Source organism: Sceloporus occidentalis, unplaced genomic scaffold (genome assembly GCF_023333645.1).
Source record: "Sceloporus occidentalis isolate IW3139 unplaced genomic scaffold, rSceOcc1.0.p SCAF_17, whole genome shotgun sequence".
In the NCBI taxonomy this organism is placed as follows: domain Eukaryota; kingdom Metazoa; phylum Chordata; class Lepidosauria; order Squamata; family Phrynosomatidae; genus Sceloporus; species Sceloporus occidentalis.
Window position 1 is genome coordinate 8,951,241 of NW_028316997.1, and position 23,541 is coordinate 8,974,781.

The window sequence follows — 23,541 nt, forward strand, 5'->3', positions numbered from 1 at the left end:
TAGTCAGGAAGCTGAAGGATCTGCTAAAAGTACACCTTCGCAAACGCATGGAAGAGAGTCCCGAAATGATGCTAGCGTGCCTTTGCGATCCAAGAATTAAGGGAAAGCTAGCTTTTAAATTCAATGTTCTCAGTAGCTACTGGGAGAAATTGGTCAACAAGGTGCGTGACTGGCAGCGTAAAATGGGAATGCTGTCCGAGGAGGGAGAGGTGCAGGAGGAGGAAGAGATGATGTGGTCTGCTACTCCTAGCAGCAACATCAGCAGCAGTCAGTGGAGCAGCTGCGTTTTGGGAAGAGGCACTTGGGAGTATAGTTGGACCATCTGACAGAGCTAGCAGCAGAAAGGAGGGTAGTGCTGCTGAAATGGTCAAACTTTACCTCTGTGAAGTTCCTTCTACGCCTAATGTTGATCCTCTTAGCTACTGGGATGAAAAGAAGAGTGTGTGGCCTGCACTCTCATGGGTTGCGCAGCAGCTTCTATCATGTCCGCCAACAACTGTTCAAAGTGAGCGCGTGTTTTCTATGACTGGAAACATACTGAGTCCACAGCGCTCACGCATGGCACCTCATCTGATGGAGCAGATTGCCTTTCTTAAATTCAATCTGCCCAAGTTGGGTTACCCAGCTCTTAGCTTGGAAAGTTTATTTTTTTTCTCTCTAATGTTTAAGGTAGTTTCTCCCCCTGGTTGCACATGTTTGTGGTGTGGCAACGTCTGCTACCTCCGCCGGTGTAGCCAATTTACGCTAGGGCCTAGTATCTGAGTTCTGGAAGTCCGCTCCCAAACGCCATGGACTGACAGACTTTCATGCTTTGCCCTGGGGTGAAACAGGTGAGCGGGTCATCAATTGCCCACTCATTCACCTTTTTTCGTTTCCAACGCTGTTGCTGGTGGTGGTGCCAGCATCTTTTGCCAGTTCGCTTCCTGGCTGAAATCATGCCTCAAATGTCCCTAATGGAAAGGGTAGTTTCTCCCCCTGTTTGTACTTTCTGCGGTGTGGCAATGCCTGCTACCTTCGCCGGTGTAGCCAATTTACGCTAGGGCCTAGTGTCTGAGTTTTGTAAGTCCACTCCCAAATGCCAAGGACTGACAGTGTTCGGATGCTTTGCCCTGGGGTGAAACAGGTGAGCGGGTCGTCAATTGCCCACTCATTCGCCTTTCCCAATTCTGCTGCTGGTGGTGGTGCCAGCGTCTCTTCTCTGCCAGTTCACTTCCTGGCTAGTGTCATGCCTCAAATGTCTCTAATGGTAAGGGCAGTTTCTCCCCCCTGGCTGCCTCTGTCTGTGGTGTGGCAACGCCTGCTACCTCCGCCGGAGTGGCCAGCTTACGCTAGGGCCTAGTGTCTGAGCTCTGGAAGTCTGCTGCCAAACGTCTAAGACTGACAGTGTTTGGGTGCTTTGCCCTGGGGTGAAACAGGTGAGTGGGTCGCCAATTGCCCACTCATTCGCCTTTCCCATTTTTCAATGCTGGTGGTGGTGGTGCCAGCATCTCTTCTCTGCCAGTTCGCTTCGTGGCTAGAGTCATGCCCAAAATGTCCCTAATGGTAAGGGTAGTTTCTCCCCCCTGGCTGCCTCTCTCTGCGGTGTGGCAACGCCTGCTACCTCCGCCGGAGTGGCCAGCTTATGCTAGGGCCTTGTGTCTGAGCTCTGGAAGTCTGCTGCCAAACGTCTAAGACTGACAGTGTTTGGATGCTTTGCTCTGGGGTGAAACAGGTGAGCCAATTGGGTTGCCAATTGCCCACTCATTTGCCTTTTCCATTTCCTTTTCCATTTCCATTTCATTATTTTCCTTCTGATACACAACCAACCAAACATAACACACACAATAACACACATAACACAGTGACATAATACATAACACACATAACACGTACAATGCACAAATCCCAAGGACCTTTCCTCTTGTTATTTGTCCTGGCCTTCACTTCTACACTCACTAGCATTAACGCTATAACTCACACTTCATCCTATAACATTTTTCCATCCACATACCTGCCAACAGACCCAACTTTTTCAGGGACAGTCCTGTCCCATCTAATTTAGCTAAACTAGGTATGCAAATACACGTAGGTAGTTATAGCTCGGTAGGTAGCACTAGTATAAACATTAAATAAATATAATAAAGTACTAAATAATAAATCTAACTTTAAAATACATTTAAATAAACCCCTATTTTTTTTTTAAAAAACCCATTCAAATTAAAATTAAATTATTATTTAGACATAATACATCTTTAACCAAACCAGTGCACTGCTACTAATCTTAAACATAACCGTACATTCACCTAAGCTATTTTTTAGTTCATTTTTCCATCCGCACACCCAACATTTTTGTGGACAGTCCTGCTTTTTTCCAGTCCTGTCCAGTAAAAGTTGGGTTGTTGCAAAGTATGCCATTGTAAATAGGTAGCAAATGTTAGGCATGTATTACAAGTGGTCCAAAATCAATTTAAAAATGTAAAATAATCCCTATTCTTTTATTAAACATCTATGGATGTGTGACTGTGTATGATAAAAAGGAGGCCAAGTTCCTTGGAGCATTTGTCTAGGTCATTTTGTGTACAGTACACCTCGGTACGTGTGTGCAACTCTATTGGTCGTTTCGGCAGGGGGCTCGCCTGCCATCAACGAATGAGGTGCATTCTGCAATTCACTCGTTGATGCCAGACCAGCCCCCTGCCTAAACGACCAATAGAGTTGCACACACGTACCTTCACGGCAGCTGCTGCTGCTCCGATCTGTTAACCCCGTATTAACCCCTGCTAGGCAACCGGGAGGGAAACGAAGATCAAACGAGCACGAAGAATGTCCACGAATATTTGCCTGAAGAGAAGACAGGAACGCGTGAATATTCGCAGATCAGTGGTATAATGTGCTGCAACACATTGATATGCCAGTCCGTGGCCGCATATACATCACTTATCAGACACTGGCCTTAAAGTGCCAGGACTGTATTTTCTCCTCAGTTCGGCCCTGGACTGAACTCACTATCACAGGTAAATTGTGTGCATTTAAAGCCTTCACCTTTTTATATTTTTTTATATTAACTTGGTCTGGAAGGCCAGTCATTCCATGTTAACTAAATAATGCTGTTACTTGTCTTGCTTCTCAAGGGGTGCTTGGACATGGCAGGTAAGATTGTGTGCGTTGGCCAAAATAAAGTACTAAAGCCTCAAGCTTATTTAATATGTGTATATTTGCAGGTTTCCATCACAGTACCATTAGTTTGTTCTTTATTTTGCGTAATTAAGCCAGATATTTCATAATCAGACAGAGGCGCACACAGTATGCGACTGCTCATAAAATTAGCAACATTATGGAAAACTACGAGGAACATATTGAAATCTTTTTAATTAGTCACCTTCCACCTCAGAAACCATTTGGAGAATGCAATGTGTGAAAGACACTCTGAAGATTGTGAAATAAAATAACAAAACAGATATTAGACAAGTTAGGAAAGGAGGGGGAGGCAGTATAACTATGTTACATTAGAGAAACAGACATATTATTGGATGATGGTAATTAGATAGATAGATAGATCCTTCAATTGAGGGATGTCTGAAGTTTCAATTAGAAAAACAGTATATTATTGCAGAGGCAGTGAAACATGCCCTTGATTTGACTTTCTATACAGCAATGAACCAAATCAATAACTAGCAGAAAGCCGAGGTATTCTGATATGTCTCTACCTTTCAATACACTCTTCTTAAAGATACAAAAACTCCCATTAGACAATCTCAACAAATTCAATTGGAAGCACTGCCTGTGTGTCTCTAACAATCAGACTAGCTGTATTTAGCAGATACCTCTATGCTACTCAAAAGTGTGTAGAACAACCAAGGTAATACTGTTTCTATACCCTGTGACAGTAGTGGGAATGGCTCTGTTATCATTCACATCAACCAGATGTCCTTGTGGGATACAACACACCCTATTAATTTAGCAAAGCATTATATCACCACCATATGTAAATAGGACCTGAAACAACAAATGTATATACATCAAGGTAGTTTTTTACATTACAGCATCAATGTTTTGTATGCATACGTGTCTCAAAAGAAGAGAGGGTCCCTGTTATTAGCCCACATTTCTTTGCTTTACTGTTGTCCCTTTTTAGAGTTCACAATATGTCATCTATATAGAAGCAATGTGTCCAATAGGAACCCCCCCCACCAAAAAAAGGGGGTCAATCTTGGCTGGTGAGTACACTTTTTATTCAAATACAATTATATTATGGCACTTTGTTTACAACTGCCCAATAAAAGACTGGCAACAACCGTAACATTTATGAATAGTAGATATAGAAACCTGTATATGCTCTTAGTGAATAAACAGAATAATTTTCATGAAGACCTGAATTGGCTGCTTACAAGATATTGGTGAAAGGTCAGAAGTGACAATGGCATATTAATCGGTAATGCCTGCCAGCCCCATTAACCCTGAAATGCATGCACCCAGTGCTCTATTTAACCATAGGAAAGCACCATGGAAACAAAGTTAGGTTGTTTTTTTTTTAAATTGTCCTTTGTGAAGTTCTTTGTGCGCAGAAGAAGCTATAAAACAATAGACTTGTATACATTTGATATCCACTGTGCAGCTCCTATTATATAACATAATCCAATTTTGTGGATTATGATATTAATCTTTATTATTTTAGTTCATGCAACAGGCACCATCCTATTTGATCAGTGCGTATTTTAGAATGGACTAGTGTTTTTTTCTTTTCTATTCAATCTGAATAGAAGTCTGGGATAATTACTTTTGATGGAGGCAGGTGTTACGGTTGCTTTCATTTCCAGATTGTATAGATTCTATTTCCCAGGGAGACAGGTTTCATTTCATTAGATCACATGGAAATAATAGCAGAGGGATTACAACACACTGAAAAGCCTGCAAAATTGTTTAGGGTGTACCTGAAGATACAATGAATTTTTTTTTTTTTTTTTAAACTGGTTCTGATCTTCTAGGACCCATTTGAGATAAATCATGGACTTTGTTTAGAAGGATTCTCATGGGCCCAAAGAAATGACATGGGATGATGTAAAGAAATTTGTAAAGAACAATTCATGACTTTTATATACATGGTCCCCATATATCCAATACAGATTGCACTGGACTGTCTCACAGGATACTCATTGCATGAGTTCCCCAGTAGCCACGATGATATCAATGAGGAATACCCTCATGGAAACTCTTGTAATATTAGATATGCTCAGCAAATGATGAACGGTGAATCCACATTGCGGATCCTCCTGCTGCAGCTGTTCCTCACAAATAACCCTTACAAAAAATTAGTGCAGTTTTTCTGAAGTAATACTGCAGTTTTTTGGACATGAAAAAACTGCAATACTGCACTTTTACTGCAGTATTACTGCACATTTACTGCAGTTTTACTGCATTTGTACTTCACTGTACTGCAGTTTTATTCCGGGATTACTGCACATATACTGCACTTTTTTTTTTATATTGCAAACCTACAGTTGTACTTCAATGTACTGCAGCTTCATTGCAGTAAATGTGCAGTAATACTGCAGTAAAAGTGCAGTATTGCAGTTTTTTCATGTCCAAAAAACTGCAGTATTACTTCAGTAAAACTGCAGTATTTTTTTTGTAAGGGAAGACAAAGATGAAAACCTCTTGGGTTTTCTATTTCCCTTGTGTAAGAATTATGTGGCATTTCAGGGTGATATTGTAATTTATCAAGACAATAAAGTCAAATACATAGCAAAGTATTTAGTATACAAAGATCATATGTAATCTATGTAACACTGCCATAATTATTATGGGCGAAAAGGGCAAATAAATGTAATTACCCAATCTTATAATGGAACTAGATTTCCTACAAGAATTTGATCACATTTTACATGTAAAGTGATTATATATATATAAATTCTGTAACCCTTACAATCCCAATAATGTCTATAGAATAAGGTAAATAAAACTCATTATTCATCTTCTAATACCCTACTCAATTTCATAAGAGGCTACCAATATTTCATTTTCCTGGTAAAGTATCCCTATTTAGCCATATGAACTGTTGGAAGAAATGGTCATATCTACACTGGAAAAACGTTAACCCATATAATAATCAATTTCTAGTAAATTAACAATGTTGCAGTGTATGCTAGACCATATGATGAAATTAATTACCTCTTCGTACACATATTTTCACATATATTCCCCCATAATTCTCACTGATATAGATCTGAAATCAGATCTCAGATAGAATGCTATTGTGTTGCAGGTCTCAAGAGAGAATTCAGCTACAAGGAAATTGTTGGGGCTTCTTGCCAAGCATCTTAAAAGTAGTTTATTCTCCTCTGAACTTTATAGCTCTTGGTGTCTAAAAGCCCACAGTAGACGTAACTCCTATTAGCTCAACTTCCTGAAATATCTAAACTTTTATTTTCAACGCACACACTTACTTTTGTTTGAGCTGTATCAAAAAAAAAAATTAAAAGCAATAATAAATTTGGCATGAAAAAATGTATTGCTCGGCCAAAAACATCTACAGCAATTAGAAATACTGTTATAAATCAGATTGGTAATTGGCACATAAATGAACTTGTTTTAGTAATTGAACATTGCTTGCTGGAAACACTATTTAATAACCAAAGACTGGATTTACAACTTACACACAATGATCATCTTTGGCACCATTCATTGCCAGGAGCTTGGACACAACTCTAATGTTGCGATGGGCAAATTGTGTTTGGTGCCGTTTTGTTTAGTTTTCCCTTTTTCCCTTCTTAAAAAAAGGTCCAGACTGAGGGGGCAGCCCTGGTACAAGGCCAGCAGTTGCTACTTGATGAATGCATGTTTGACACCAGAGGTAAGCTGATATATAATTGCGTGTTTATTATAGAATTTATAGTCTCATTGGAGGACAGGGGGCCACTTTGCTGTACCCCCCCCCCCCCCGACCAAAAGGTGCCAGCCCTCGCCTGGTCAATAATGAAAACAGTAAAACATTAAACAAAAATCATACATCTGTATGTACAGTACTGTGACATCAGTCACATACACATCAGTGGTGACATCACAGCACCAGCAATCAAGCATGCATTGTCATACAACATAGTACATAAAAGCAACAGTAAGCATACCAAAAATAGTAAAAAGATAAACAGTTCCAGGGGTGAAACTAGGTTTGACGGAGGGAATTTATAGCCATGTACTATATCACACACACACTTCTAAAGGCCTCTTCCCTTTGTTGTTTGATGCTGCTAAAGTTGTTTATACTCTATGAACCCTACATTGCTATTAAACTGCATCTTTAAAGTGAAAACAATAAACTTCATATAATTCTACACTTTGCAATTTAAACCTGGAATATAGTGTTTCAAGGCTGTGCTATTTGCACACAAAAACTTGATGTTGGATTTACAATAAAAATATTTCAATAGGACAGCAATTCTGGAGCACAGTGTGAATTATATCCAGAAACAAATGGCAAGCGTACAGATACCCAACAAGACAGCAATTAATATTTAAATGATGTTTGCCTTTTCCTATTTTAATCTCTGGCAACAGAACGTTACATGAATATTTCAAGATTTGTTATACTGCATGTCCAGCTTGTATTCTTTGTTTTAAAAATTACACTTTCTTGGGGGCATATAATTTCTTGACGTTCGAGAGACAAAAAAAAAGTGCCAATTGTTGACATAAAGCATCTGTTGTCTTATTCTTGTTCCTAAATCCCTTTTCACTACATTGTATCCCTATCATTTTACAATGTCTATAAATACTCTGAATGTATTTGAGAGTGAGTATGCATGGTGACTGTAATTACTTTGTACTGACACGCCAGACACTGAATTATATATGAGATGATGCATTTATTGACTTGCTGTCTCTCTCTCCTCACACAAACAGACTGTGTCTAGGCTACAAAAGATAAGTATAAAATACATGGGTCATGATTCACTATGCTCTGTCAGGGCGAGATTTAGAATTACCCTGACATAACTTCTCTGATTTAGGATTGAGTTGTGATAACTTCACAATGATGGTGTTACAAATGTTTATTTTGGCAATCTTTTCATCACTCTTTCCTGCTAACAAACCAAGTGCTCATGCAGTGCTGGCCGCTTACCTAGTTACCAAGTTGGTAAGGTTGAAATATATCCCTAATAGCACCGATTCAAAAAGAACCTTTTTCACTATGTGTACCACTGAATATCCTTTCTTGTCAAAAAGCAATCCAGTGTATTGCTAAAACCCTCAAGAGAACTTGTGATAACTTCCTCCAAAGCTTTACAACTGTTACTCTGAAGCACATCATCTTTTGTTTAGGATGGAACCCTGGCTATGGTTATCTACTGGTGATTTCCCCCACTGAGAGCTTTTAATGGACTTTTCCCTTAGTAAATAAACCAAATTTAGTAAAAACCATGATTACCCTTAGTTCTGCAGTTTTGAATTGTGCATTTTCCAATACAATAACGCATTTCTTATAAATTGCTGATCACAAATTTAAACAGCATATTCTACATGAGAACTAATCAGAGCTTTGTGTAGAGCCACAATCACATTCTCCAATTTTGCATTGAACTCATTTAGGCAGTGAACGGCCCATGGAGCAGACAGCGTAATATCGCTGCTTGCTACCATGGCAGTAGAAACTGATTGTGGATGGGATTAAACTGCCTGCATGATATATTGTAAGATCAGCTAGCTGGCATGCTGGCAAAAAAGTGAGTCCAGATCCCCTTGATACAAACTGAAACTCATACAAGACAAATACATATCAGGACTTGTCCGGGAAATAAAATCAGCCCTGGTATTTTATAAACACGTTATCATCATACTTATCTAACAACTGTTTTTCTTGCATGAATGAATAGTAATTAATTATGTATACATAACATACATATAATATAATATTAATTATTCAAATGGAGGGTAATTTAACAATATAGGTTGAACAGATTAATTTCTCATTCCTGGCTGCTTTCTCTGGATTGTTAATCCGAGGCAGGCTTCTTATCATGGAAGAAATTTTAGAAGGAGAAGAATATAGAAACCGAGACAAGTTTGCGTGTAATAGATATTATTATTAAGTAAATTAATAACTGCAAAGAAATATATCTGAAAACATAATGAAAGGGACGTCAAGAAGAAAAAATGAAATAGCTTAATTTGATGCTATAATCTACAAAGCAAGCAGTGGCATATACTTTGCCATGACTAATGAGTATTCATAAACAAAAAGTACTTTAACTTTAGTCTGGCAAAGATAAGCAATATAAGTAACACTGAGAAGTGATGTCTTACACTATTGATGAGCAAACGTTTACTTTGTTGTGTTTTTTATTACGGTTTCTGGTTACTCTATGGCTGACCAATGCATATAACAATAGGCTAGGATGGATAGCCTCTTGATTTTATGAAGTAAAACAGTAAGGCACAACAGATAGGTATAATCTTGTGGGGCACCTTGTAGGCCTGCCAAAGAGTTTTTAACTAAATTCGATGAAGAAGCTAGTACCGGTACGTCTTAAAGTACATATGTTTTTGTTAATTGTATGTATAGTCAATGTTAATGTTTCTGTTTTTAAGACTTTGTTTCTCTTCTACTTTAATAGAACTACAGAATCTAATTTTCACATCAAAATTACAATAAATACAATGTTAAATGATGATCTAACTTAAGACCAGATGTAAAATAGATGAATGGGATAAGTGTAAGTCACTGGTGGTTGAAATGATGGAAAATGAACACTGTGTATTGAGGAATGTTTAGTTTCTGAGATAAAAACTCAATAATTACAATAAGGTTCACTGACTAAAAAAAGGCAGTGAAAACAAAAGGTCAAGATATGTAGTTGCACCTAACCTCTTTTTGAAGGGACAAAGTTAAAAAATAATATACATAATACTTTCATAAATTATTTAAAAAGGTATTCTTTAAACATATATTACATTTATATTAGTAATAAGTAAGCATTCATCATCCTCCAGGGAAGCCGACTTTTCCCTCAAAAATCTTATAGTGCACGGGATTCTGGGTACGCATATGCAAATCAGTTTAACAATGAATACCTCATTTTCTTAATATGTATTTTAGTCTAAGAAACAAAGCATGGAAACAGGGGTTTCTTGGCTGAATTTGGGAAACTACCCAGAAGCTAGTGAGATGATCAAGTATCTGATGATATTAAATCTAAGTGCTGTATAGTTGCAGTAGAACAGAAAGCAGAACTCTCACTAATGCTATGGAGAAGAAGCACAGTTTCAGGATAAAACAAGATAGAAACGTCTTTTTCTACACGCAATAAATTAATTTCAGGATAAGTCTGGTCAGAGGTCACGGAAACCCAGAGAAGGAATTTTAACACATCTGCCTAATCTCTGCCCTAGAGGCTGACATTAGTTAACTGTGTAATGCCAGACAACAGATCCCAAAAAACAATAAACAATCCAGGAGAAAGACTGTGTAAAATTAGACTTTTATTGTTACTTATCACATCTGTAGATAACTTTTCTGAACAATAGTAGAATTGTGATTATGGGTACATGGGTACATGTGTATGTACTAACAAAGTACAAAAGTATAAAATATAAAAAAAATACCTTTTTATTGGCTAGTATTGCTTTTGACTTGATAACTGGAGGTTGATCAAGTGGAACGTTAGTCCAATAGATATATACTTTTATATTGCAGTACTGGACTACTACAGCTATCCCAAGCTACATCAGTATATACAAATATTTTATACAGTGTATTGAATATGAAGGGAGATTTTAAAATGCTTGTAATTATCCAGTTCCAATATAGATTTTATTTTGCAAATATATGCCATATTGAAATATTCACACATTTGTAATAAAATAATTTGTGCTTGCAGTTTATTGACAGATATAATCCTTAACCTTCTCAAAAAAAAGAAAAAGTCTGAAAAACATGCTTTGGATAACATCTCCGGGTAAACATGAGCACTGAGAAGCATCAACCTACCCATGCCAGAAGAAGCAGGTTGCTTTTTACAGCTCCACAGTAGCCAATCATTCCCACGATGATCAGAAAACAACAGACAGCAATCATCACCGGATGGAACACAGGGAAATAAGTCATTACAATGGCCTCTTCCACCCTAAAATTGCAGTGGCGTCAGATAGTGATACTAATAATATAACGTAAAAAGTATAAAATGCATGATCAACAAGCCTAATAATGCCTGATTAGTTTCTGAGTTTGGTGTTTTGGAAAAACTGGTTCAAAGACAACATTTTTGGTACTATTCTCTATGTGGATTAATCATTCCTCTGAAATGTCAACACCTTGAGTACATGAATGAAATGTCATGTCTTTTTAACCAGAGTCTTTTGTTAAAGTTGATACTTTTGATTAGACCAATATAGAAACAGATACATTTCCAGGACCTCAGAAGTCTCTTCTTCACATATAATACATCACATTTTTTTAGCCTTTAATTTAGATTGTCTGCTTCTATAAAGAATCCGGTGAATACTTAATGAGACTCACCAAGCTTTTAATGTACTTTTAAAGTACTTTTTAATCAATTATGGACGATTACGATATTTTATCTTCTGGATTGGTTGGATAACTGATCATTGATTATTGGATTTAGGCTAAGAGCGCAAGTACTGAACACGCCCTTATTATAAAAGCCCCGAAAGCAGTAAATTGGTAGATGACCAAAATTAACTGGTTCCCAGCCATCATATAATATAATGCGAAAATCACAATTACCTTCTAACTCAGAACTGTGGTATAAAACTAGCCCTATAAATGGGCAAATATGATCTCTTCTGTCTACCTCAGTCCCCAGTCTGTCTCTCTCAAACAACTCTCAGAAACGTATTGACCGTAATTATATAAACCCATTTGTTATTTCCCAAAGCAAGTAACAGAGTAACCCGAGATTAGAAGTATGTTTCAGAAACTACAATTAGATACACCCTATTAGTCCAGATATTACAGATGTAGGAAAAATAAACAGAAAACAATTTTACCACTGTATGGTTGAAAGGGTAAGATCAAAAGAATGGACCAGCATGCAGGAATTTCGCACTAACATTAAAAACCACGGTACACTAACCATGTAATTCTTTCAGTAGAAATAGCCTACGTTTAAGCCATTCAATATGCAGAATGTACACAAATGCACAAAAGACCCTGGAGTGTTGAAATGCATTCTAATTTTACTGTTTTGATGTTTCCTTTTAATAGGAGTTGCTTACCTTGTTTCTGCAGTCAGTGTAAGCACATTATTTATGTAGTCTCTCATCAACGCAGAAACTCCCAAAACACATATCGACATCAGCTAGAACAAACAGAAGGAGTATAAATATCATGTACTGTCCTAGCAACAGCCATACAACAGTCAGCAGCTGTAAGATTACAGACCTGTCTCTTATGGGAATTGTCCTTCTATCTCTTGTTCATTCCTCTAACATAAAATGTAGGTTCATTTTATGGCACATGGCAGACAGAAGTAGAACCCAAGGGCAATCAATACCTATGTTCCAGGGCAGAATGCTAGCAGGTATATTGTTGTGAAGCTTACATAAGGATTTGATGAACATTACAGCACCAAGCTAAGATTCATTCCTTCTGAATTTAAGGGAAATGAGGATCTACACCTCAATTTAAATAAACAAGGATTTCACCTTAGTCAAAAAAGTAATTTTCATATGATTGCTTTCACTCTGAGCTTTCAGGTTGACAACTATCAGTGAAGAAGTCGCTGAGGTCCTAACAAGGCCGCGAACAGAGATTCTGGGGACGGAGACTCTGGAGCTGCTCACTGCTTTCTCCTTAAGATGGAAGATTCTCAGACCTCATACTCAATCAATGTCCTGGTACCTTGGGGTACTAGAAGCAACAACTGCCTGTAGGCCTGCACAAGCCTATGGCCAGTAGAGCTACTGCGATGGCACCTAAATACAAAGGTAAATACCCATAAAAAGGTAAATATACATATTCTATCCATCTAGACTTTTACAGTTCACAGCCATGCTTTTACATCTGGCAGCAGCACACTATACAGGACTGTACTGTACGCATGAGCAGCTATAATGATCATTGGGCAGCATAAGCACAGTGTCTCCATGACCGGTCTGGGCCTGCCCATAAGCGTTCTTATTCTAACAAAAATAAAAATCAGTTGACAGTATATTCACAGTAAATTGTAGCAGGTGATTGTGGAAGAGGAAAAATATAAAGCTCCACTAAAAATAGTACAGAGAAAATGCATCACACCACCAGCCAATCCATCATTAGAACAAGTCTCTTTATCACTTCACTATTAGTGAACACAATATATTTCTCCCACCAGCACCTCACCAGGAAAAGGGATGAGAGAGTTGTTAAAAAAAACAGAGAACAGATTGAGGGAAATAAAGGATAATGTGGGCAAAGGCTGGTTCCATCATATAGAATACCCAGGTGGTTTCTGTTACCTCCCATGTTAGGGAGCAAGTGCAAGACAATACCATAGGCTGGCCCTGGCTGCAAGCTGCACGAAGACGGACAAATAAAGAAAGAGTGTATTCCGCAACTAAAGTCCAGGTTAAGCTAAATGTTACTGTGTTCATTATTTTCTCATTCTTTTCAGTTACATCACCACGATTTTCATTTACGTTAAACCTGTGTATACTCGTTTCAATAAGTAAAATGCTATTGTCCCATGGGTAACCAAGTCAATGTATGTACATGTTTAAACATACCCATGGTTCTCAACCAATGAAAAATATTTTAGCAGGCAAGTTACTGCGTATGTCTCCAGATAAATGATATTTACTTAAAAGTCACAATGAAAACTAAAGTTCACATTATCAGTGTTTTTATGGTTTTGACTGGAATTATAAGATCACGTTGAAACTATCTTCAATAAATTAGGATTACACAATATTGTCTATGCTGTTCCCCTAAGCTCTGTAAGAACCTTGTGTAAATAGTGAAAACTAGACTGATTCCTGTTAATTTTGACGCAAAGCAGACCTTAACCAAGACAACCACAAATCATACTACACTGACTCTAAAAGTGTTATACCATGCTTTTGACAATAAACTACAAAATAGTGATCCACCATTTAACACACAGATGGTCAGAAGAGGTGTAGGACATGTCATATATTGATTAGAGTTAATTTAACATATTTTATTGTTAAAAATTGGATAAAAAAAATTACATTCCTATCAACATTTTCTGTTTTAGTTATACAATTTACTGTATTAGTTATACAAAGAGATAGTTGCTAAATTTTGGTTTCTAGCAGGTTATCCCAAATTTTATGTATTTGCTCCAAGAAAACAATGTTATATGAAAAATGCTTGCACTTCTATCCCTGCGCTTTTTTCTTGAGTCCTTTAAATACAAATTGCTTTTTTATATAGAAGCCTTAAACAAAATAGTTTATAAAAAAACACACCTCATTTTGGGTACACAGTTTCTGTAGACAACCACCTTGATCTCAAGTAACTATTGTGGTCATATTGTATTCTCATCTGCCATACAGATTCGATTCCCACCTTGAAATCGTGTTCCCTGCTGAAAATCATCTATCATTTGACTTTTTCCATAATCCTATGTATCTTTAAACATAGCCTTAGATGGTGAGGCATGTATAAGCCTGTTCCATATAGCAGATAGCTTCAGAAAAATATTTATGGATGTTCATGCTCCATGCAATGACAATTGTTTCTTAAGCCTTTGTCATGAAAAGGAGCTGTAAAATAAAAAAGGCCATTTCTCATGCATGGCAGATCATTTATAAGATTACAACAAGTATGCAATATTATCAGATTTTTCAAGGTGTTGAATTTTTGTCTCTGATTTTTTCTTCATTGGTCACTAGCTAGATTTAATCAAATTATATTTTGGTAGTCAGACATGTTGTAGAAAAAATGTTTTTACAATATTCTCAATGGCATCCTAGGTAATAATTATATGTCACTTATAAAAAACACGAGGTGTGGATACAAGGGTTTCTTATTAATCATGCAGCTGTTTCCTTAAAGCATGATTTGTTAGGCTATAGTTATAGCAAGTGAGTTGAGAATGTAGCATGAAATACCCAACTTTATATTATTATTCCTCCCTATAGTCAATATAAAATAAGTGATCGACATGACTGGACTATCATAAAAAAAATACAATAGTCAAGCTGTTTTCTTATGTGACATTAACCTTTTTTTATATTGTCTTATTGTCCAAAAAAATAAATCAGATCTTTTCACAAAGCAAAAAAAAAAAAAAGAAAAAATAATGTCATTGTGATCACATGACAGGTAATAAACAAAACATATCACCTTACTCCTTAAATTAAATATTTCACCCCCCCCCCCAAGACCATTCATCATCATCGGCTAAGATTATGTTAATAAAGACATAGCTAGGGATTACACTAGTTCAGCAAAGCTCTCCCTATCCTACTCCTCATGGGACGGGCTTGCCTGAGATGAGGAGGTGGAGCTAAGTGCATATAACAGTAGAGCTACACGCAGACTGGGCATCTGGCAAACCTGGCAAATGTAAATCACTTACGTTTACCGCTTCTTTGATGGCAGATACGTCCCTTCAATGTGCAGTCATGGGTAGGCTACAAGCTGCCGCATGCTGTGCGAGTGTAAGGGGCAGCATTATTTATGTTAGGAAAGCAGATACACATCCGTCATTTACCTGCCTCTGGTCTTAATTTAGGAGGCTCGGTTTAAATTTTAAGTCTGGCCCTTAGTAGGGCTTATCCCCAGTAGGGACTGGACAGAACCTGCCCCAACATCACCACCTCTACCTAAAAATGTTACAGCAGCCTCATAGGTCTGAAAATCACCTGATTCCTGGAGCCTTATTGGGGAAACTTGAAAAGTTCCCCAAAATATACACAAGCCTTGGGACGCTAAACAAGTAAGCAGGTCCTTTGTTACTGGTTTACATATGTCTGTCCAATCTAGTTTGTATACCATTATATCTCATATGTAAAGTGCTACATCGATTTTAGTCTGTATATAAATAAATCATGGCAATGATATTAAGACAGGGCTTAAGCCTTTGCATTAAAGCTGTAAAGCTTGACTCAGAACTGGTCTTTTGTGGATGTGATTTTTTTTTCTCTGTGTGTACCCTTATTAGTAAGGTGAAGTTTCGTTCAACCAATTTTCCCTCTAGTACAGACATTACAGTTTTTAAATTATCATTATATCCATTAGGCTACAGCAACAATGATTACCTTCTGCCTAAATATTATACTTTGGTGTTAACAGTACATGGAACCATAAATCCTGACCAATTTTGAATGAGCGATAGTGCTGCTATAGTAACTGTGAGATGATGATCTCCAGTTATTTCTGCAGTTGTAGGTATTTTACAGTATAATTGAAATGTTAGATTTAAATTACTAGATCTCACAAACCTGCCAAATGTTATATAAATCGATTCACTAGGTTTAGCAGATATAAAAAAATCTCTAATTTTAGCATTTATGTCAAGATTTTTTTACATAAGACCTGAAGCTAAATTGAAACCCACATAAAACAATTTTTTAAATTCACTTCTATAAAAGAAAAGTGCCAAGATCATGAGATATTGGTGGGTAAAGATAAGGAACATGAGAAAGCAGAGAAAGGAAAATCAATAGAATAATACAAATCAGCCATTCTTACATTACAAAATTTCATGAGTAGTATCTTGAAAACACCTTTCATATTTTAAAATATTTTACTTCAGAATGTAGAATTGGAACCGGATTCTGTGGCAGGACCATTGCTGCTGGTTGCCCAAAGTCCCAGGGAGACCAGTAACAGACAATAGGAGGCACTTCAATGCATGTGATTGCTTGACAGCCAATTACGTGCATGATGCCAATGGAATTGCCTTTAAACATTGACCTTGTCAGTGATTGCTGCCTCTCTCTGCCTCTCTCATTTTTAGCATGAACTCCCAGTTTATTGAATAGACCTCTTGTAACATGAGGGTTATCAGTCAGTCCTCCATAAAGCATATGACTGCATTAATTTAGGAGTATGATGAAAGGGAACATATTGCTTCTTTAATCAAACAGAAAGGGTGATAAAATAAGTGCCCTGGAACTAAAGAAGAGAAGAAGCTGGCACAAGAACTGGCACATGCGGCAGCAGTGTACATTGATCAAAGAGAATATAGCCCTTAGATCTTTGGAAAATACCTAGTAATCCTGTTTAATGAATTAATGCTTAGCTGTGCCGTTTGATACTCTCTTTTTCTTGGCCAGCTGTAACCTGAGTCGAAACATTGCCACCTGCTTTACAGACGGGAATGGTCTGGCCCTCTCAACTCACCCAGAACAGCAAATTGAGGGCGTAGAGCAGGCATCGTAGGCACTTCACTGAGTCCTCTCTGGCCATTGTGCAATCTCGCAGAAGAATGGCCCATCCTTTCACCGCTTCATCCTCTTTTGGGACTACAGCAGTCTCAGAGCACTTCAAAAGGAATAGGAGAGGGAAGAGATCAGCTTGCATGTAGCTCTGATAAAAGCAGAGCCCTTTTACCGGTGGCTATAACTATTATTGTAGAACATGAAAAGCAGGTGCAGTTATTCAAACAAATAGGACCAAAACAAAGTTAAACCAAATTCCCACCACTTCATTATTTAATCTCTAAAGTGGGAGTATCATATTAAATGTGGAAACTGGATCACATATAAACACCATTGTTTTCCCACCTCCACAATGTGCTTACTTTACTAGTTCATCAAGTCTTAGTAAATATATTTATTGCAAACACTGAAATTGCTTTAAATGTATAAGGCAACAATGCCCCAAATCCTCTACTATGTGGCACAAGTAAACAGACACAATTAAATGTTCTGTTTAACAGGTAGAAAGGGTCAACTTCCCCAAGAATAACTACTTTCTATTATTAATGACACAATTTGTACTAATTAGCAGCTGCACAAATTATATCACTATGTGAATCATATATTAAAGATATTGAAGAGTTTTGTACCAAGTATTATGTATTGTAACAAACATAATAAATTAAAGAGATATATACAATAGTATCACTAAATACCACACAAACAGGATTCAGATTCTAAGTGCTTGAATTATTTAAATGTCTGATTAACTAAGCCACAAAGAACATAAAGAATGCTCACAAACAAAGTAAGCATTTCACGCCTTATAAAGAACTTTTAGAATTAGGATCATACCACACTGTAATCTTTTTCTATTGATACATAACCTTATGTATCACTTTTGACACGATAAAGACATAACATGACAGTGTCAGTATCTGTAAGATAAGTTAGCACAAGAACTTGTTAAACTTTTTCTTGTCTTAGAGACTGAGAGTGAAAAATCAAGAGACCAAGGGATTGAACTTTAAGGTAAATGTAATGATTCATTATGAAGCACTCTCAGTTCCTTACAGAATACTCTTTCTTTGTACCCTGGCACTGTGAGAGATTCACTCTGGGATGCAATGCTTATTCCCCATTTTCCAAGAAATTATCCATCACACAATTAACAAGATGAGCCATGTGTTCCCCTCAATAGTCTAAATTACCACGGAATTTCTCTAGAAAATAAATCATTTGATTAATAGAGGAAAAGTTTAACATACACTAGCATTAGCAGCATTTCTATATGAACAACAACAACATTGCCACAATTTAAAACTGAGCAAGTGTAACAAAATAACGCATTAAAAGTTTCCATTAAGACTGTTAAACAAACCACTAAAAGTGCAAATACAGCAATCTGGCACATATTTTATTCTTTATAGCTGTGGAGGCATTATTTATAAATTATACCAATGCAAACCAACAAGATCTAACCTCTGTAGGTGTCCACGCAAACCTAGCTACAGCATAAGCATTCTGTGAATGATGTATAGTAAAGTACTTTAAGTAGATAAGTGAAAAGCAGCATAGATGCTAGCAGACAGGGTTTGTCTTTTACCTTGGTGCCTGCCAGAGAAGAAGGGAGTCTGGTGCTGTCACATTACCCTGTGTGCTGTCTCTTCTGATGGCATGGAGGGATACTCAGCCCCTGGGTAGGAATGTGGGAATGGATGGCTTGTACACAGTGCTGGAATGCTGAATTCTCCAGCCTGGGGGCTATGACCTGGAGCCATTTGTGTCTGCGCAGCTGTGTGTCAGAAGGGAAGCACAGACACAGTGTCCTCTGTAACACACACTTTCCCCAAACATCTGAAATGCAGGCAGCAGCAGGATCCCCAGCACAATATTAACATGGAAACATTGTAAACTCCAACACAAATTAGCACCTTATTACCACCTTAATGTCAGGTACTGCACAGCTAACCTCTCAGTCAGATAACAGTCTGATTCTCCATGTACCTGTGATCGCTTTCTATCCAAGCTCTCTTCCCCCAAAGCATCTAAACTTTCATGACAACTCCACTTACTTTATGTTGTAGTCATAGCTCAAGAAGGAGATCGGTTTGGACATTGCCAGATACTGCTCTGTGATTCTGCGAGTGTTAACAGGCACATTTCATTTCCAGTATGTGTAGCGGAGGGTCCCAGCTCTGCTCTTCCTGTTGCAGATCCCCCTGTGTGTAGCAGAGAGCTCAGCTGCTCTGCACCCTGCCAAGACCCAGCAAGCAGGCGAAGGAACTTCTGTGCGCATGCGCAATACAGTGCTCAGCTTCATTGTTGGATCTTAGAAGACATTTGATAACTTTACCACACAGCTAGGAATAACTCACCCCAGGATCCATTCCACTAAGTGAACGCAACCATTCCCCGCTTGTACTATTTTCAAATGCGTGCTTGACAACATTGCAGAAAGCTTTCCCAGAAAAGACTTCTAATTCAGTCTGTTTTCAACTTGTAAACTTTGTAAAGTCATTTTAATTTTATTAAAGGAGCACCAACAAGATAATTATTACCAAACTTACCAAATGGTTATTTTGGAAATCCAAATAATCAAGAAAGTTTGGTAAGCTGCAAAAAAATGAAAATACGTTTAAATTGTTACCAACATTTAAATGTGATGTTAAACAGATGGACATTAACCGCTCTCAATTGATCTTATTCAATGTTAAGCCAAACTTAAAGTGCAGCCAAGATATTTTGAAGACCTGAAGAGGTTACATTTCATAAAATTATAACCTTTATAATGTTTTACAGTACTGTCCAAAAGTTTTAGGCATGTATGGAAAAAATGCTGTAAATTAAGAATGCTTTAAAATATTGACGTGTTCATATTTTTTTTTTAAGCATTTAACAAAATGCAAAGTGAGAGAGCAGAAGAAGAATCTAAATCAAATCAATATTTGGTTTGACCACCCTTTGCCTCCAAAACAGCATCACTTCTTCTAGGTACACTTGCACAGAGTCAGGGATTTTTCAGGGGATATAATTTAGTGTATAATGAAACAATTACGCTATTATATTTATTTATATAGTGCCAGCGGATTCCGTAGCTCTCTTACAATCAATGGAATAATTTACATTTTAAAACAATAACAAACAGGTGCAAAAGGAGAAGAGGGCCCTGCTCTTGCAAGCTTCCAATCTAGTTAAGCTCCAAACAGATGCTAATGATCATCAATTTAATATGTAGGTTGAAATACAGTCATTAATTAAAACAGAAACAGTTGTGTAGGAGAAGTAAAACAGGGTCATAACCAAATCAAAAGTCATACACCATGCCAAGACTGAGCACAGCAACAAGACACAGGATAGTTATACTGCATCGGCAAGGTCTTTCCTAGGCAGAAATTCCAAGGCAGACAGAGGTTTCCAGATGTTCTATCCAAGCTCTTTTAAGGAAGCACAAAGAAACGGGCAGGGCCAGACTGGCCTACCGGAAATTTCCTCGTAGGCCACCTCCCCCGTGATTGGTCTTGAGGCCTGCTATCCAGTTATATGTATGGCCGCAGCGGCCAATGCAATTTCCGCTGCAAAACAGAAATCTGTACCAATTAAAGCACAGATCTCCTCTCGCCGCACGTATGCCAGTTAATCCTGCATCGACTATGACGTCATGGCAGATACAGCAAGACCTCACTGGAGACCGCTAGACTCAGAGACCGAGGACAGAGAGGTAAGGAAAGAAATATGTTTGTATGAGTATGAAGGGGGTGTGGTAAAGGAAAGGGTATGAAGATGATGGGGAAATAATGCTGGGTGGATATGAAGATGAAGAGAGGGTATGATAGGGGCATAAAGATGGAGGGGCATGATTGTGATGCAATATGGGATGATAATAGTGGGGGATGGAAAGTTTGGTGGTTGGGGATAATGAATGTGGTGGGGGGGGCACTGTAGCCATACATACATACTGTACGTACATAGACAAACTCTAACACCTTACACATATATGAACATACATGCTCTTAACATCTTAAGGAGAGCTACACATTTATGCGTGCTATTTATTATCTACTGCCAAAGTAATTTCTGTAATTTACAGAACTTTGTTTTCAGTAACTTATTTAAATGAATTTGAAAACTATTAGTTTCATGTTTAAAATATATTTTCACATTATTCATGGTCCTAACCCATTACATGATGCCTTGGGCCATAGTGATATTAGGAATGTGTTCTCATATGTATCTTATTTATGAATAATGTGTTTTTCAAATATACTTTTAGAATGCATGGGTTGTCCTTATAAAAAAACCAAAAACATATTGTATGTGCAGTGTGCCCAAAAATGACACGAAATATGAGGCTTGTATTTAATTACTTCCAGGCATGGATTCCCAGTCTGGCCCTGGAAACGGACAATGTTGAGGACCGTAGACGCAGTGGTTGGTCAAGGAAAGAGCAGTAGATGAAAGACACATCATGCTTAATTCCCTTTACAATTGGAGGATGTCCAGTGGTGCCTTCAGCTCAGCACGGGCAGAACAGCGGGTCCCTGGTACACCCTTCTACTGCCTGTAGAAGTCTGGTCAGAAGCAGTCTTTGTGGAAGACTTGCAGACAAAACGCCATACCTCTGATGTGAAAACAAGGCCAAGCGACTCAACTGTTCACAAAAAATCAGGAACTGGGGTGCAGAGAAATGCTCTGGACCGATGAGTCAAAATTGTAAACATCTGGTTGTAGCAGAAGGCAGTTTGTTCGCTGAAGGGCTGAAGAGTGATACAAGAATGAGTGTTTGCAGGCAGCAGTAAAGCATGGTGGAGGTTCGTTGCATGTTTTAGGGCTGCATTTCTGCAAATGGTGATGAGGTCAGAATTAATGCTCTTCTCAATACTGACAATAACCCTAAACATACAACCAAAGTCTTGAATAAATATCTTAAGTGTAAATATGAACAAGGACTCCTGGAGGTGACAGTAAGGCCCTCACAGAGCACTGATCTCAACATCATCGAGTCTGGGGTCACATGAAGAGAGAGAAGCAACTGAGGCTGAAAAACAGAAGAACTGTGGTTAATTCCAATTAATTCTGTTTGGAACAATCTACCTGCCAAATTCCTTAAAAAGGCAAGGTAGGTGTACCTAGAAGAATCGCTGCTGTTTTGAAGACAAAAGGTGGTCATACCAAGTATTGATCTGATTTATTTTTTTCTGCTGTTCACTCCCTTCACATTTTGTTAAATTATTAAAATAAACTATTACCATGTCTCTTTTTTAAAGCATTGTTACTTTACAGCATTTTTTCATACCTTGAACTTTTTATACACTAACCTGCTACCTGTTCCCATGCTGCACATCCTCCCAATGTCCCGCCCACTGCAAGGTGCGACAATTTGCAATGGACTACACGGCTGAGACAGGAAGTGACGTATCGTGTGACGTAACCGGAAGTGACGTATCGTGTGACTGCCATGTTTTTTTGTACCTTCTATGGGCACCACCCATGTTGGTGGTTCTTGTATGGCATCACAGACACTTATTTGGCTCCAAATTTGATTATTTAAACCTCTGATTTCAACCCTATGGCAACCAATCGCGGAGCTTGTTTGCTATATTTGTTGTTTTGGTGTTTTTTTGGTAATGTTGATCTCAGCTAGTGTTTGAGCTTGTTTGAGCTTGCTTGACCGCTACCTGTCCTGACCTCTGCTGTATTTTGGATTTTGTTGCTGTTTGCACCCTTGGTACCTCTCTACAGATCTGGTTTGACCTTGGCTGATGACTAGACCCGGCCTCTGAGTTTGGCCTGACTCTGACCTCTGCTTTAGATTTCGCTGGTTGTTCTATCTCGCTAGTGGTTTTGGTGATGTGTTCCGGATGGGCACAGCCATTTCCTGGCAGCCTGTTAAAGTACTCTATCTGTAAAATCTCCCATCTTGGTGCTCACCCGATTCAGCAAATATAGGGTCCAGCAGAACTTGACCTAACAAACAGTATTGTACATGTTCCTGGTGGCAAGATTTTCATCTAATTTAAGATACTGAAACCTTATCTAATGACATTGCTGTAAAAACTAAATTACTATAAATAGTATGAGAAATATTCTATAGAATAGGATTCTGCTAAACAGACATAACATAAACAAACATAGGAACATAGAAAAATGAGTGCTGGCTGCCCTCATGTCCAAGAAGCTTCCATGCCCTGGGCTCCTGGAGAGACCTGAAGGCCAGCCTCCTCCCCTCAGACTATG

General features: G+C 38.0%; 1 protein-coding gene across 1 annotated transcript in view; it reads right to left on the reverse strand.

The window, feature by feature from the left end:
* Window positions 1-17,353, reverse strand: part of LOC149302810 (tetraspanin-12-like) — a 48,024-nt gene extending 30,671 nt beyond the window's left edge. Inside the window, exons 1-3 of the mRNA XM_089481996.1 lie at window positions 17,288-17,353; window positions 12,211-12,293; window positions 10,964-11,099 (exon numbers count right to left, since the gene is read on the reverse strand). Of these exons, the coding sequence (XP_089338122.1) occupies window positions 10,964-11,099; window positions 12,211-12,293; window positions 17,288-17,353 (285 nt within the window). The remainder of the gene's footprint in view (window positions 1-10,963; window positions 11,100-12,210; window positions 12,294-17,287) is intronic.
* Window positions 17,354-23,541: the final 6,188 nt, after the last annotated feature.